The 13,669-nt window shown below is 47.7% G+C and overlaps 1 protein-coding gene across 1 annotated transcript in view; it reads left to right on the forward strand.

Annotated features, from left to right (window-relative positions):
- The first annotated feature begins 360 nt into the window (after positions 1 to 360).
- Positions 361 to 13,669, forward strand: part of LOC139228141 (retinaldehyde-binding protein 1-like) — a 36,772-nt gene continuing 23,463 nt past the window's right edge. The window contains exons 1-3 of the mRNA XM_070859330.1: positions 361 to 372; positions 3,830 to 3,958; positions 13,412 to 13,616. Coding sequence (XP_070715431.1) covers positions 361 to 372; positions 3,830 to 3,958; positions 13,412 to 13,616 — 346 coding nt within the window. The remainder of the gene's footprint in view (positions 373 to 3,829; positions 3,959 to 13,411; positions 13,617 to 13,669) is intronic.

A 13,669-nucleotide genomic window follows, 5' to 3' on the forward strand; every position in this document is an offset into this window, starting at 1 on the left:
CTGAAATCCCTTCCCTAAAGCCCTCCATCTTTTCACCTCCCTCTTCTCCTCTCAGACCCTCACACCTGTGTGAAGCACCGTGGGCCGTTTTTCTGTGTTAAAGCTGCGATAGAAATGCAAATCGTTGTAGCGTTTTCTTCATTATACACTGAGATCGATAGATTTGGCTGGCCAAGGGTACTAAGGGAATATGGAGCCAAGGGCAGGTGGCTGGTGTTAGGATACAGATCGACCATGATCTCATAGAATGGCGGAACAGGCTCGCGAGGCTGAAAGGCCTACTCCTGTTCTTAGGTTTCAAAGACTCTCTGATCCTATTTTGTTTTCTGTTCCAGGGTTTAGAACAACTACAGAGATAAAATGGCTGTGATTGTAAGTATGTAAAGAAATCCATTTAATTTTGTTTTCATATCTCAGAACATCAATAGACAATGCGATGGAGTGTGGAGACAAGGTGGCTTGCATCTGTGATCTCTCACCAGTCAACACAGTGATCTCAACCACATTATTGCAGGGAGGTGCTGAGCAAAGATCAGCAAGAGAGGGAATAGTGAAGAAAGAGAGAGCCAGGCCACTTTCACCGGCCTTTCAATGGGCATTTTTAGAGTGACTTTGGCCCAGGCACGATGGGCCGAATGGCCTCCTTCTGTGCTCTATGATTCTCGGTCGAGCAACGATTCCAAACACCTCCCAGTCCCGTGCAACCCCTCAGCAGAGATTGTGAGCGGCATAGGAGATCCCTGCAGAAGCGAAAACATTACTTGAAAAGAGAGTGCTCATCCCCCCAAAAAATCCCAGACTCCTTCACCTCTGATTATGAATGTTATGAACATAAGAAGATAAGAACATAAGAATTAGGCCATCTAGCCCCTCGAGCCTGCTCCGCCATTCAACAAGGTTATGGCTGATCTGGCCGTGGACTCAGCTCCACTTACCCGCCCGCTCCCCATAATCCTTAATTCCCTTATTGGTTAAAAATCTATCTCTCTGTGATTTGAATACATTCATTGAGCTAGCCTCAACTGCTTCCTTAGGCAGGGAATTCCACAGATTCACAACCCTCTGGGAGAAGAAATTCCTTCTCAACTTGGTTTTAAATTGGCTCCCCCGTATTTTGAGGCTGTGCCCCCTAGTTCTAGTCTCCCCGACCAGTGGAAATAACCTCTCTGCCTCTATCTTGTCTATCCCTTTCATTATTTTAAATGTTTCTATAAGATCCTTCTGAACTCCAACGAGTAAAGACCCAGTCTGCTCAATCTATCATCATAAGGTAACCCCCTCATCTCCGGAATCAGCCTAGTGAATCGTCTCTGTACCCCCTCCAAAGCTAGTATATCCTTCCTTAAGTAAGGTGACCAAAACTGCACGCAGCACTCCAGGTGCGGCCTCACCAATACCCTGTACAGTTGCAGCAGGACCTCCCTGCTTTTGTACTCCATCCCTCTCGCAATGAAGGCCAACATTCCATTCGCCTTCCTGATTACCTGCTGCACCTGCAAACTAACTTTTTGGGATTCATGCACAAGGACCCCCAGGTCCTTCTGCACCGCAGCATGTTGTAATTTATCCCCATTCAAATAATATTCTCTTTTACTGTTTTTTCTTCCAAGTTGGATGACCTCACATTTTCCGACATTGTATTCCATCTGCCAAACCTTAGTCCATTCGCTTAACCTATCTAAATCTCGTTGCAGCCTCTCTGTGTCCTCTACACAACCCGCTTTCCCACTAATCTTTGTGTCATCTGCAAATCTTGTTACACTACACTCTGTCCCCTCTTCCAGGTCATCTATGTATATTGTAAACAGTTGTGGTCCCAGCACCGATCCCTGTGGCACACCACTAACCACCGATTTCCAACCCGAAAAGGACCCATTTATCCCGACTCTCTGCTTTCTGTTAGCCAGCCAATTCTCTATCCATGCTAATACATTTCCTCTGACTCCGCGTACCTTTATCTTCTGCAGTAACCTTTTGTGTGGCACCTTATCGAATGCCTTTTGGAAATCTAAATACACCACACCCATCAGTACACCATTTGATGTTTATGGTAGTAATGTAACTGCCTCTCTCTTTAGAATCATTTGCTCTCCTCAATTAGAGAATGTCTCAATGCCCAGGGTGTAGAGCATAGAGTACAGAGAATATGTCCTGATGCAGACACATCAGTGTATATAACCAATTAATTCAACTCCCTATCCAGTCCCCATCCAGTTTTGGACTCGGTTAGAGGTTGCCACACAGCTCCCGATCTGTCAGCAATATAAGTGAGGTTGGGTTAGAATCAAAAGCTGCATTTCTTAGAAAGTATCACGTTTGGCTCCCTCAGTTGCTTCAGGCAGTGAGAAGTTCAACCGAAGAGACTAGGAAGGTCCAAAGGTTGATCACCAGTCTCCAATAGAGGCGGCATAACTGTCTTCAGCACCCCAAGATGGGAGGAAAGGAGACCCGGTGATAGTGTGGAGGTGTGGATGGTGATCATCATAGGCAGTCCCTCGAAATCGAGGAAGACTTGCTTCCACTCTAAAAGTGAGATCTCAGGTGACAGAGACTGTAATTCCCATATTGGACTGTTCAGTCACAGGTGGGACAGACAGTGGTTGAGGGTAAGGATGGGTGGGACTGGTTTGCTGCACGCTCCTTCCGCTTGCTTTCTGCATGCTCTCGGCGATGAGACTCGAGGTGCTCAGCGCCCTCCCGGATGCTCTTCCTCCACTTAGGGCGGTCTTTGGCCAGGGACTCTCAGGTGCCAGTGGGGATGTTGCACTTTACCAGGGAGGCTTTGAGGGTGTCCTTGAAATGTTTCCTCTGCCCACCTGGGGCTCGCTTGCCATGTAGGAATTCCGAGTAGAGCGCTTGCTTTGAGAGTCTTGTGTCGGGCATGCGAACAATGTGGCCCACACAGCGGAGCTGGTCGAGCGTGGTCAGTGCTTCGATGCTGGGGATGTTGGCCTGATCGAGAACACTGACGTTGGTGCGTGTGTCCTCCCAGGGTAGCTGGGGTGTCGAGGACAGGATCGGGCTTCCCTCCCCACAGTTGAATAGTTTGCAGGCACTCACTGACTGGGAATACTGGTTAGGCGGGTGCCTGGAGAATGTTGAACTGTAACCCAACAAGGAGTCAACAGGGCTGAAATTCGGGGCGGTACTAGAGGTGAGGCAAGACTTTGTGTCAGGTGTGGATGTCCCGCCCCGGCAGCAAAATTGGGGTTACCGCCCGAGAGGAAGTGGAGCACAATGTCGCGTGCTCCACTTCCTCTTGAAACAGCTAGGCCGCGACAAAGCCAGGCAAGTAGGCCATTTAAAAAAAAATTGTGCGCTGCACCGCTCCTTTCATTTTCAGCCCCGCGAGCCAAGTGCGGCCCGGTTCATGACCCGTGAAACTGGCATGGGCATTGCCTGTGGCAACCTCATGAGCCGCTGCTGAATTTTTGCTCTAGGGTCGTCAACGTTGTCGTAGCTGCCACAATGGCCCGAGACGTCACAGGCAGGAGCAGAGTGCTGCCGATTTGTGCGTCCGCTAATTCTCAACCCCGCGCCCCAGGTGAGAAGTCGTTTGCACCCCGTTAGCGCCCCCCCACGCAAAATTCTCCCCCAACATGTTCAGATTATGTGGGGGGGATTATAAAAGAAGAGAAAGTTGGTGAGAAAGATGTATTTTACAAAGAATCACCGCTGTGTATCCTCTTTGTGTTAACATGTGAGTCGGAGCCGTGCGGCCCTCTTACCCCTCCAATCATTATGTGTTTGACGACGTTGTTTTAGCAGCTTATAATTTCACTATCAAAATGTACAGGTGTTGTAATCAGTGCATTGCGTTCTTCAGCAGACAGGAACGTTCCGGATGGTTTCTGAGGAGGAGCAGGCTCTCCGCACCAAACTTGAGCGCCTTACCACAAAGGATCATGGGCCCGTGTTTGGCAAATGTGAGACGCTGTCCGCTCACACGCTGCAGAAGGTGAATGAGAGGATCTTCCTGGGTCTCAGAGCATGTCGCAACAAGGAATAAGAACATAAGAAATAGGAGCAGGAGTAGGCCATAAGGCCCCTTGAGCCTGCTCTGCCATTCAATGAGTTCATGGCTGAACATGTAACTTCAGTACCCCATTCTTGCTTTCTCGCCATACCCCTTGATCCCCCTAGTAGTAAGGACTACATCTAACTCCTTTTTGAATATATTATAGGCAGTCCCTTGGAATTGAGGAAGACTTGCTTCCACTCTTGGCATGAGTTCTTAGGTAGCTGTACAGTCCAATACGAGAACCACAGTCTCTGTCATAGGCAGGACAGACAGTGGTTGAGGGGAAGGGTGGGCAGGGAGCCTGGTTTGCCGCACGCTCTTTCCGCTGCCTGCACTTGATTTCTGCATGCTCTCGGCGATGAGACTCGAGGTGCTCAGCACCCTCCCGGATGCACTTCCTCCACTTAGGGCGGTCTTTGGCCAGGGACTGAGTGTTTGTGAAGATGCATTCTAATGTCAGGCTTGAGGAAAACATACAATCCTAACTCGCACTGAGTCTCGTACAACCATCACCCCTGTGCTCGTTGACCTACATTGGCTCCTGGTTAAGCAACGCCTTGATTTTAAAATTCTCATCCTCATGTTCAAATCCCTCCATGGCTTTGTGCAACCAGTAACTAGTGGGGTGCCGCAGGGATCAGTGCTGGGACCCCAACTATTTACAATACATTAACAACTTGGAAGAAGGGACTGAGTGTAACGTAGCCAAGTTTGATGACGATAAAAAGATGGGAAGAAAAGCAATGTGCGAGGAGGACACAAAAAATCTGCAAAAGGACACAAATGACCCTGATAGGGAAGGCCAGTGCACACAGCTCTCTGGATTATCAGTGAAGAAAGATACTTCTCTCTGTGCACACATGTACGCATGCACAAACACACACATTTAACTAGGCAGCTGAAGGCACGGCCGCCAGTGGTGGGCTGAAGGAAGTGGGGCATGCACAAGAGGCCAGAAGTGGAGGAGTGCAGAGATCTCGGAGGGTTGTAGTGCTGGAGCAGGTTATAGAGCCAGGGAGGGACACAAAGCTATGGAGGGATTTGAACACGAGGATGAGAATTTTAAAATAAAGGCTTTGCTTAACCAGGAGCCAATGTAGGTCAACGAGCACAGGGGTGATGGGTGTACGGGACTCAGTGCGAGTTGGATTGTATGTTTTCTCAAGCCTGACATTAGAATGCATCTTCACAAACATTCTATGCTATACTTTAATAATACTATTATGTTTTCCATGTAAGGTTGTGCTGCAGAGTTTTGGATGAGCTAAAGTTTATGGAGGGTGAAAGATGGGAGGTCGGCCAGGAGAGCGTTGGAATAGTAGAGTCTGTAGATAGCAAAGTCATAGATGAAGGTTTCAGCAACAGATGGGCTGAGGCAGATTGGCACTCTTGCTAGGGTGCAAATAGATCTTAGCATTGGAGAGGAAATAGGGTCGGAAGTTCAGCTTAGGATCAAATACAACAGTGAGGTTGTGAAGAGTAGATCAGCCTAAGACAATGGCCAGAGAGGGGGATAGAATCGATCACAACGGAAAGGAGTTTGTGGAGAATGTTATATATGTGGACTTGTATTTATTCTGTACAGCCACCAGAGGGCTCATTTCCCGAGTCCCAAGGGATCCCATAATCCCTTGGGAGCACAGGTATTTAAGAAGGCTTCACTGGTTGGAGAGGCACTCTGGAAACCTGCAATAAAAGACTAAGGTCACACTTTACTTTGAGCTCACAGTGTTCAGTCTGACTTTTTCTCCATACACTACAACTGGCGACGAGATACAGATAGCAAACCCAAAGATGCAGAGAACAGTGGGCATCCTGGAGAAATTTTCGGAGGGAGATGATTGAGAAACTTTTGTGGAGCGACTCGACCAATACTTCGTGGCCTACAAGCTAGATGGGGAAGAGGGCACTGCCAAACGAAGGCTGAGCCTCCTCACTGTCTGTGGGGCACCGACGTATGGCCTCATGAAGAATCTGCTCACTCCAGCGAAACCCACGGAGAAATTGTACGATGATTTGTGCACACTGGTCTGAGAGCATTTGAACCCGAAGGACAGCTTTCTGATGGCGAGGTACCGCTGCTACATATACAAAAGATTTGAAGGCCAGGAAGTGGCGAGTTATGTCGCCGAGCTAAGACACCTTGCAGGACATTGCGAATTTGAAGGACATTTGGAGCACATGCTCAGAGACTTTTTCGTACTTGGCATTGGCCACGAAACCATACTTCGCAAACTTTTGACTGTAGAGACCCCAACCTTGAGTAAGGCCATAGCGATAGCCCAGGCATTCATTGCCACCAGTGACAATACTACGCAAATCTCTCAGCAAACAAGTGCTGCTACAAGTACTGTGAACAAAGTGATGTTGTTTTCGAATCATAATGTACAGGGCAGGTCACACATACCTGCAGCTACACGTCCGCAGATGTCTCAGAGTCCACCATCAAGGGTGATGAATGCAAGGCCATTAACGCCTTGTTGGCGCTGCGGGGGTGATCACCATTTCCATTCATGCCGATTCAAAGGATACATTTGCAAGGCCTGTGGAACAATGGGACACCTCCGAGTGTGCAGGCGGCTGCTAAGCCTGCAACCCACCAGGTTGCAGAGGAGGATCACAATGAAACAGAGCCTCAGATAGAGGAGGCAGAGGTACATGGGGTGCACACATTCACCACGAATTGTCCCCCGATAATGCTGAATGTTGAATTAAATGGACTCCCGGTGTCAATGGAGCTGGACATGGGCGCAAGCCAGTCCATCATGGGCAAAAAGACTTTCGAAAGGTTGTGGTGCAACAAGGCCTCAATTCGCACGAAACTAAGAACTTACACAAAAGAACTGATTCCTGTCATTGACAGTGCTACTGTAAAAGTCTCCTATGATGGAGCGGTGCACAAGCTACCACTCTGGGCGATGGTCCCATGCTGCTCGGCAGGAGCTGGCTGGGAAAGATACGCTGGAACTGGGACAACGTCCGAGCGCTATTGCCCGCTGACGAAACTTCGTGTGCCCAGGTCTTAAACAAATTTCCTTCGCTGTTCGAACCAGGCATCGGGAAATTCCAAGGAGCAAAAGTGCAGATCCACCTAATTCCGGAGGTGCGACCCATCCATCACAAGGTGAGAGCAGTACCGTACATGATGAGGGAAAGGGTAGAGATCAAGCTAGACCGGCTACAAAGAGAGTGCATCATTTCACCGATTGAGTTCAGCGAGTGGGCCAGTCCTATTGTCCCAGTCCTCAAGGGAGACGGCACCATCAGAATCTGTGGCGATTACAAAGTAACTATCAATCGTTTCTCTCTGCAGGACCAATACCCAATACCAAAAGCTGATGACCTCTTTGCAACACTGGCGGGAGGAAAGATGTTCATGAAGCTGGATCTGACTTCAGCCGACATGACGCAGGAACTGGAGGAATCATCAAACGCCCTCACCCGCATCAACACGCACAAAGGTCTTTTTGTTTATAACCGATGTCCGTTTGGAATCCGATCAGCAGCGGCGATATTCCAGAGAAACATGGAAAGTTTACTGAAGTCGGTCCCGCACACCGTGGTCTTCCAGGACGACATTTTGTTCACAGGTCGGAACACAGTCGAGCATCTGCAGAACCTGGAGGAGGTTCTTAGTCGAATCAACCGCGTGGGGCTCAGGTTAAAACGCTCGAAGTGCATTTTCCTGGCGCCTGAAGTAGAGTTGCTGGGAAGGAGGATTGCGGCAGATGGCATCAGGCCACGAACGCGAAGACGGAGGCAATCGAGAACGCACTGAGGCCACAGAACGTGACGGAGCTGCGGTCGTTTCTGGGACTCTTGAACTACTTTGGTAACTTCTTACCGGGTCTCAGCACCCTGCTAGAACCACTGCATGTCTTACTACGAAAAGGGGGCAAATGGGTTTGGGGCAAAAGCCAAGAAAATGCCTTTGAAAAAGCGAGAAAATTGTTATGCTCAAACAAATTGCTTGTGTTGTATGATCCATGTAAGCGTTTGGTACTAGCGTGTGATGCGTCGTCATATGGCGTCGGGTGTGTATTGCAACAAGCTAATGATTTCGGGAAACTGCAACCGGTTGCTTATGCATCCAGGAGTCTGTCTAAGGCCAAGAGAGCCTACAGCATGATTGAAAAAGAAGCGTTAGTGTGTCTATGGGGTAAAGAAAATGCATCAATACCGATTTGGGCTAAAATTCGATTTGGAAACTGACCATAAGTCACTTATATCCCTGTTTTCCGAGAGTAAAGGGATCAATACCAACGCATCGGCCCGCATCCAGAGATGGGCGCTCACATTGTCCACATACAACTATGCCATCCGCCACAGGCCAGGCACAGAAAATTGCACCGATGGTCTCAGTAGGCTGTCATTGCCCACCATGGGGGTGGAAATGGCGCAGCCCACAGATTTAGCCATGGTTATGGAAGCATGAGAGTGAGAAATCACCCGTCACTGCCCGGCTGATCAAAACCTGGACAAGTCAGGACTCCTTATTATCTCTAGTCAAAAGCTGTGTGCTTCACGGGAGCTGGTCCAGTGTCCCAGTGGAAATGCAGGAAGAGATAAAGCCGTTCCAGCGGCGCAAAGATGAAATGTCTATACAGACACACTGCCTTCTATGGGGCAATCGAGTAGTGGTCCCCAGGAAGGGCAGAGACACCTTCATCAATGACCTCCACAGTACCCACCCAGGCATAGTAATGATGAAAGAGATAGCCAGATCCCACATGTAGTGGCCCGGTATCGATGCGGACTTAGAGTCCTGCATTCACAGATGAAATATATGCTTGTAGTTAAGCAATGTACCCAGGGAGGCGCCGCTAAGTTTATGGTCTTGGCCCTCCAAACCGTGGTCTAGTGTACATGTCGACTATGCAGGCCCGTTCTTAGGTAAAATGTTCCTTGTGGTTGTAGACGCGTACTCCAAGTGGATTGAATATGAGATAATGTCGGCTAGCACGTCCGCTGCCACTACTGAAAGCCTGCGGGCCATGTTTGCCACTCACGGCTTACCCGATGTTCTGGTGAGCGACAATGGGCCATATTTTACCAGTGCTGAGTTCAAAGAATTCATGACCCGTAACGGGATCAAACATGTCACATCTGCCCCGTTTAAACCAGCGTACAATGGTCAGCAGAGAGACACCATCAAGCAAGGCTTGAAGAGGGTAACTGAAGGCTCACTGCAGACTCGCCTATCCTGAATCCTGCTTAGCTACCGCACGAGACCCCACTCACTCACTGGGATCCCACCTGCTGAACTGCTCATGAAAAGAGCACTTAAGACAAGGCTTTCGTTAGTTCATCCTGATCATGAACAGGTAGAGAGCAGGTGGCTTCAACAAAGTGCATACCATGATAGCGCAAATGTGTCATGCGAGATTGTAATCAATTATTCTGTACTTGTATTAAATTATGGACAAGGTGCCAAGTGGCTTCCCAGCACTGTCGTGGCCAAAGAGGGGAGCGGAGTGTTTCGGGTCAAACTTTCAAATGGACTCATTCATCGGAAACACTTGGACCAAATCAAATCCAGATTCACGGACTATCCTGAGCAACCCACCTTGGACCCTACCTTTTTTGATCCCCCAACATACACACCAGTGGCAACTGGCGCCACGGTTGACCACGAAGCAGAACCCATCATCCATAGCAGCCCTGCAGGGCCCAGCACACCAGGCAGCCCAGCAAGGCCAGCTGCACAGCAGCCCAGCGAGGGTCCAACAAATGATTCAACAACACCAGCTTTCACACCGAGACGATCAACCAGGGCAAGAAGGGTCCCAGATCGACTCACACTGTAAATAGTTACACTATTGACTTTGGGGGGGGAATGTTGTTATATATGTGGACTTGTATTTACTCTGTCCAGCCACCAGAGGGCTCATTCTCTGGAGTCCCAAGGGATCCCATAATCCCTTCGGAGCACAGGTATTTAAGAAGGCTTCACAGGTTGGAGAGGCACTCTGGAGACCTGCAATAAAAGACTAAGGTCACACTTGTCTTTGAGCTCAGTGTTCAGTCTGACTCTTTCTCCATTCACTACAGAGAAGGCCGAAGACAATTGCTTCGATTGCACAGTCTAAAGATAAGGGGTAAGCCATATAGGACTGAGATGAGGAGAAACTTTTTCACCCAGAGAGTTGAGAACCTGTGGAATTCTCTGCCACAGAAAGTTATTGAGTCCAGTTCGTTGGACATATTCAAAAGGGAGTTAGATGTGTCTCTTACGGCTAAAGGGATCAAGGGTTACGGAGAGAAGGCAGGGGTCGGGTACTGAGGTTGCGTGATCAGCCATGATCATATTGAATGGCGGTGCAGGCTTGAAGGCCGAATGGCTGCTCCTGCACCTATTTTCTATGTTTCTATGTTTCCCAATATTACCTACTGAGTCATCAGGCAGAGCTCAGAGAGCAACAAGATTTTAAACTCCCAAGCTAACAAGCAGCACGACCTTACATGGGAAACACAATAGTATTATTAAAGTATAGCACAGAGTGTTTGCAAAGATGCATTCGAATGTCAGGCTTGAGCGAACATACAATGCTCGAGATTCGCTCCTGTAGTTTATTGTCTTGGTCAAAGCCCTCGGAGATATTAGCACCTCGCAGTACAATCCAAAGGCAGGGATTATTGTGCTGCCCTTTGGAATGTGCTGCAGCTTTTACTAAGCATTCTCAGCCCACAGCATCTGACCTGCTCCTTCACTTGAATGATGCTGTGGCCTTTCTTTTCATTCCCTCTGAGGGTAAATGAAATAGAGTGGGCTCTGCCACAAGATCTACTTAGGTCTTTCAAGGCCAGCCCCTAAAGGCATTGTCGGACTCGAGAAAAACAGCTAATGAATTTCAAAGGCCCCGAAAATGAATGGGTTACCGCAAACTGCGGAAACCAGTAACCAATGAAGAGAACACACACACAGATATTACCATGCACACAGCCACAGCGTACACCCACACAGACGTACCAACATGTGCACAAACACAGCACCGACATAAAAGAAAATAAAGACTTGGATTTATATAGCGCCATGGGATCTTTTATGCCCACTTGAGCGGGCAGACGGGACCTCGGTTTAATGTCTCATCCGAACGACGGCACCTCCAACAGTGCAGCACTCCCTCAGCACTGCACTGGAGTGTCAGCCTAGAATTTTTGTGCTCAAGTCCCTGGAGTGACTCAGAGGTGAGAGTGCTACTCACTGAGCAACAGCTGACGCTAACACATGCACAGCACATACAGACAAACAAACATGTACACAAACACAGCACCTACAGATACACACATAGACAATAACATAAACACAGGCACAGCACATACGCACAGACATACATAAACAAACACAGCATATATGGATATACACACAGCACAAAGACAGACATGCATACGTACAAACAAAGAGGTCCTGAAATTTTCCAGGCCCCTTTGCACACCAAACCCTCACTGATTCACTTTTAAACATTTGGAAAACAGTATCATTGACTGAACCGTGGTGAAATTTATTCCAGCTTTAAATTCCTGATGTGTTCTGTTGTGTTCGAAGACAAGCAATCACCAGTGTCTGACAGACCTCTCACCATCCAGCTTCTTTCACTTAGTTCAGATTCCCGATTTTCTTCGGCTTTTCTAAAAGACCTTTAAACTCTGTCCAAGTTCCTTCAGATGTGAGAATGGGGTGGACATTTCTGTAACTTCTTCAGATGGCCAGCCTCAGTTTCGCTGTCACCTGCCAGCAAAAGTTGAAGCGACTGGTGGTCTGGAGATTTAACGTTGTAGCTGCATTGCTGGGAAGCGAGCAGAATGAACTCTAGGCTGTAGTGACCCCACTGCGCCAGTTCAACCTATTCTCTCAAGACCGAAGCTTGTCCCACCTTGGATCTGCTGTCATTCAGTGTACCAGTATATAATCTCTGGCTGCTGTCACGGCCAGGGTTATCTGGGCAGGGTTGTGCAGGGCAAGAGAGATGAGGAGGAATTTCTTCACTCAGAGGGTGGTGAATCTCTGGAATTCAGAGGGCTGTGGAGGCTCAGTCTTTGAGTATATTCAAGGCTGAGATCAATAGATTTTTGGAAATTAAGGGAATCAAGGGATAAGGGGATAGTGCAGGAAAGCGGAGTTGAGGTAGAAGATCAGCCATGATCTTATTGAATAGCGGAGCAGGCTCGAGGGGCCGAATGGCTGACTCCTGCTCCTAATTCTTATGTTCTTATGTGCTGGATCCCTGATTGCCTGATAGTCTCTATGGATCTATATTTCTTAGCATTCTTAGGGGAGGATTGCGTCCGCCTATCTAGTGATCTAGAGATGCTTGTTAGCTACTCCATAGTCCCAAACTCTACTTCAAAGGCAGCAAGGCCTTCAAAGTAGAAATCTGAAAAAATTATCTTGCACCTACCGAGCTGTATCCAATGAGCAAGCAGCTTGCTGTCAAATCTACACAGATAATTGCCCTTAAAAAGGACTATCTTTATTATCCTTGGAATTGGGGTCAGCGCACTCCATTATGTCAGAACAAGAGAGAGACAGGACAAGAATAGCCAGGATTACTGCCTCATTTACCATCTGTTTTGTTTAAGTGGCATGGAGCAGGCTATCTGCGAGTGATGTTTGACATGATGAAAGGTTCAAAGTTCAACCCAGTAACTTTAATGGATGGCTTCATGTTAATAACGATCTTCCCTTCACTGTTGTTCAGCCAGAGCTTTTTTTGAGTGCGCTTGAGCGCTGCCATGTAATCCATTTTGTCCTGAACATGAGATCAGGTGTTAGATAAGCTACAAACAGCAGATGTAAGAGTGTTTCGATGCAGGTATTGCATGCTCCCCACCCCAGGTCTCCACCATCAGCACAGATCTGACAGGGCTTGGATCACTTACAGTGCCGATATAACAAAACTTTGAATCCATCCAGTATTGCTGTGAATACTGATTTGTGGGACTGCTCCTATCTTGCAGTCGTGCTTTGTCAATAATCTTGAGAGAAAAATTTTTTTTTTTTTTTAAAACAGGCTTAACTGCTTTACTGATCTTTATCAATGTCAGTTCACCGCTTACATGTTGTAATTATTTTTTTCCTTTTAAGCGTCTCATCATCAAGTACTATTCCTAACTAGGTCAGTAGGCAAATGGTCTGTTTAGAGGCATATTCCAGCATTATTCTGAACTGGCTCTTAGGAGGTGCACAAGAGAGGCACAGATGGACTCATCATCCATTTAATCTTTTCCTCTTCAAACAAGGGCCAATGCTGCACTCTAGACCAGTCGAGATTACAAATTCCCATTTGGTGAAGGCGCGAGAAAGCCCATTTTTTTCTGAGTTTGGGGTATTGGCCTTGGGCACTGGAAACTTCCTGAAAAATGACTTTACATTTTCTTTTCCCTCCATAGGCTAAGGATGAATTGAATGAGACAGAGGAGAAACGGGTAATATGTGTGAAAGAGCTTCAGAAACTTGTCCTAGACACTGCCGAAACTGGAGAGGAGATCTGCAAGACTGTGCTTGAGAAAACGAAAGACAAAGATGATGCCTTCTTCCTGCGATTCGTTAGAGCAAGAAAGTATGATGTGAAAAGGTCCTACGATCTTCTTAAAGGTGAGAGATGAACTTGGGTTGATTAAGAGAAATCGGAAGTGTCAGACCATTTG

Source organism: Pristiophorus japonicus, chromosome 17, assembly GCF_044704955.1.
Source record: "Pristiophorus japonicus isolate sPriJap1 chromosome 17, sPriJap1.hap1, whole genome shotgun sequence".
NCBI classification, from domain to species: domain Eukaryota; kingdom Metazoa; phylum Chordata; class Chondrichthyes; family Pristiophoridae; genus Pristiophorus; species Pristiophorus japonicus.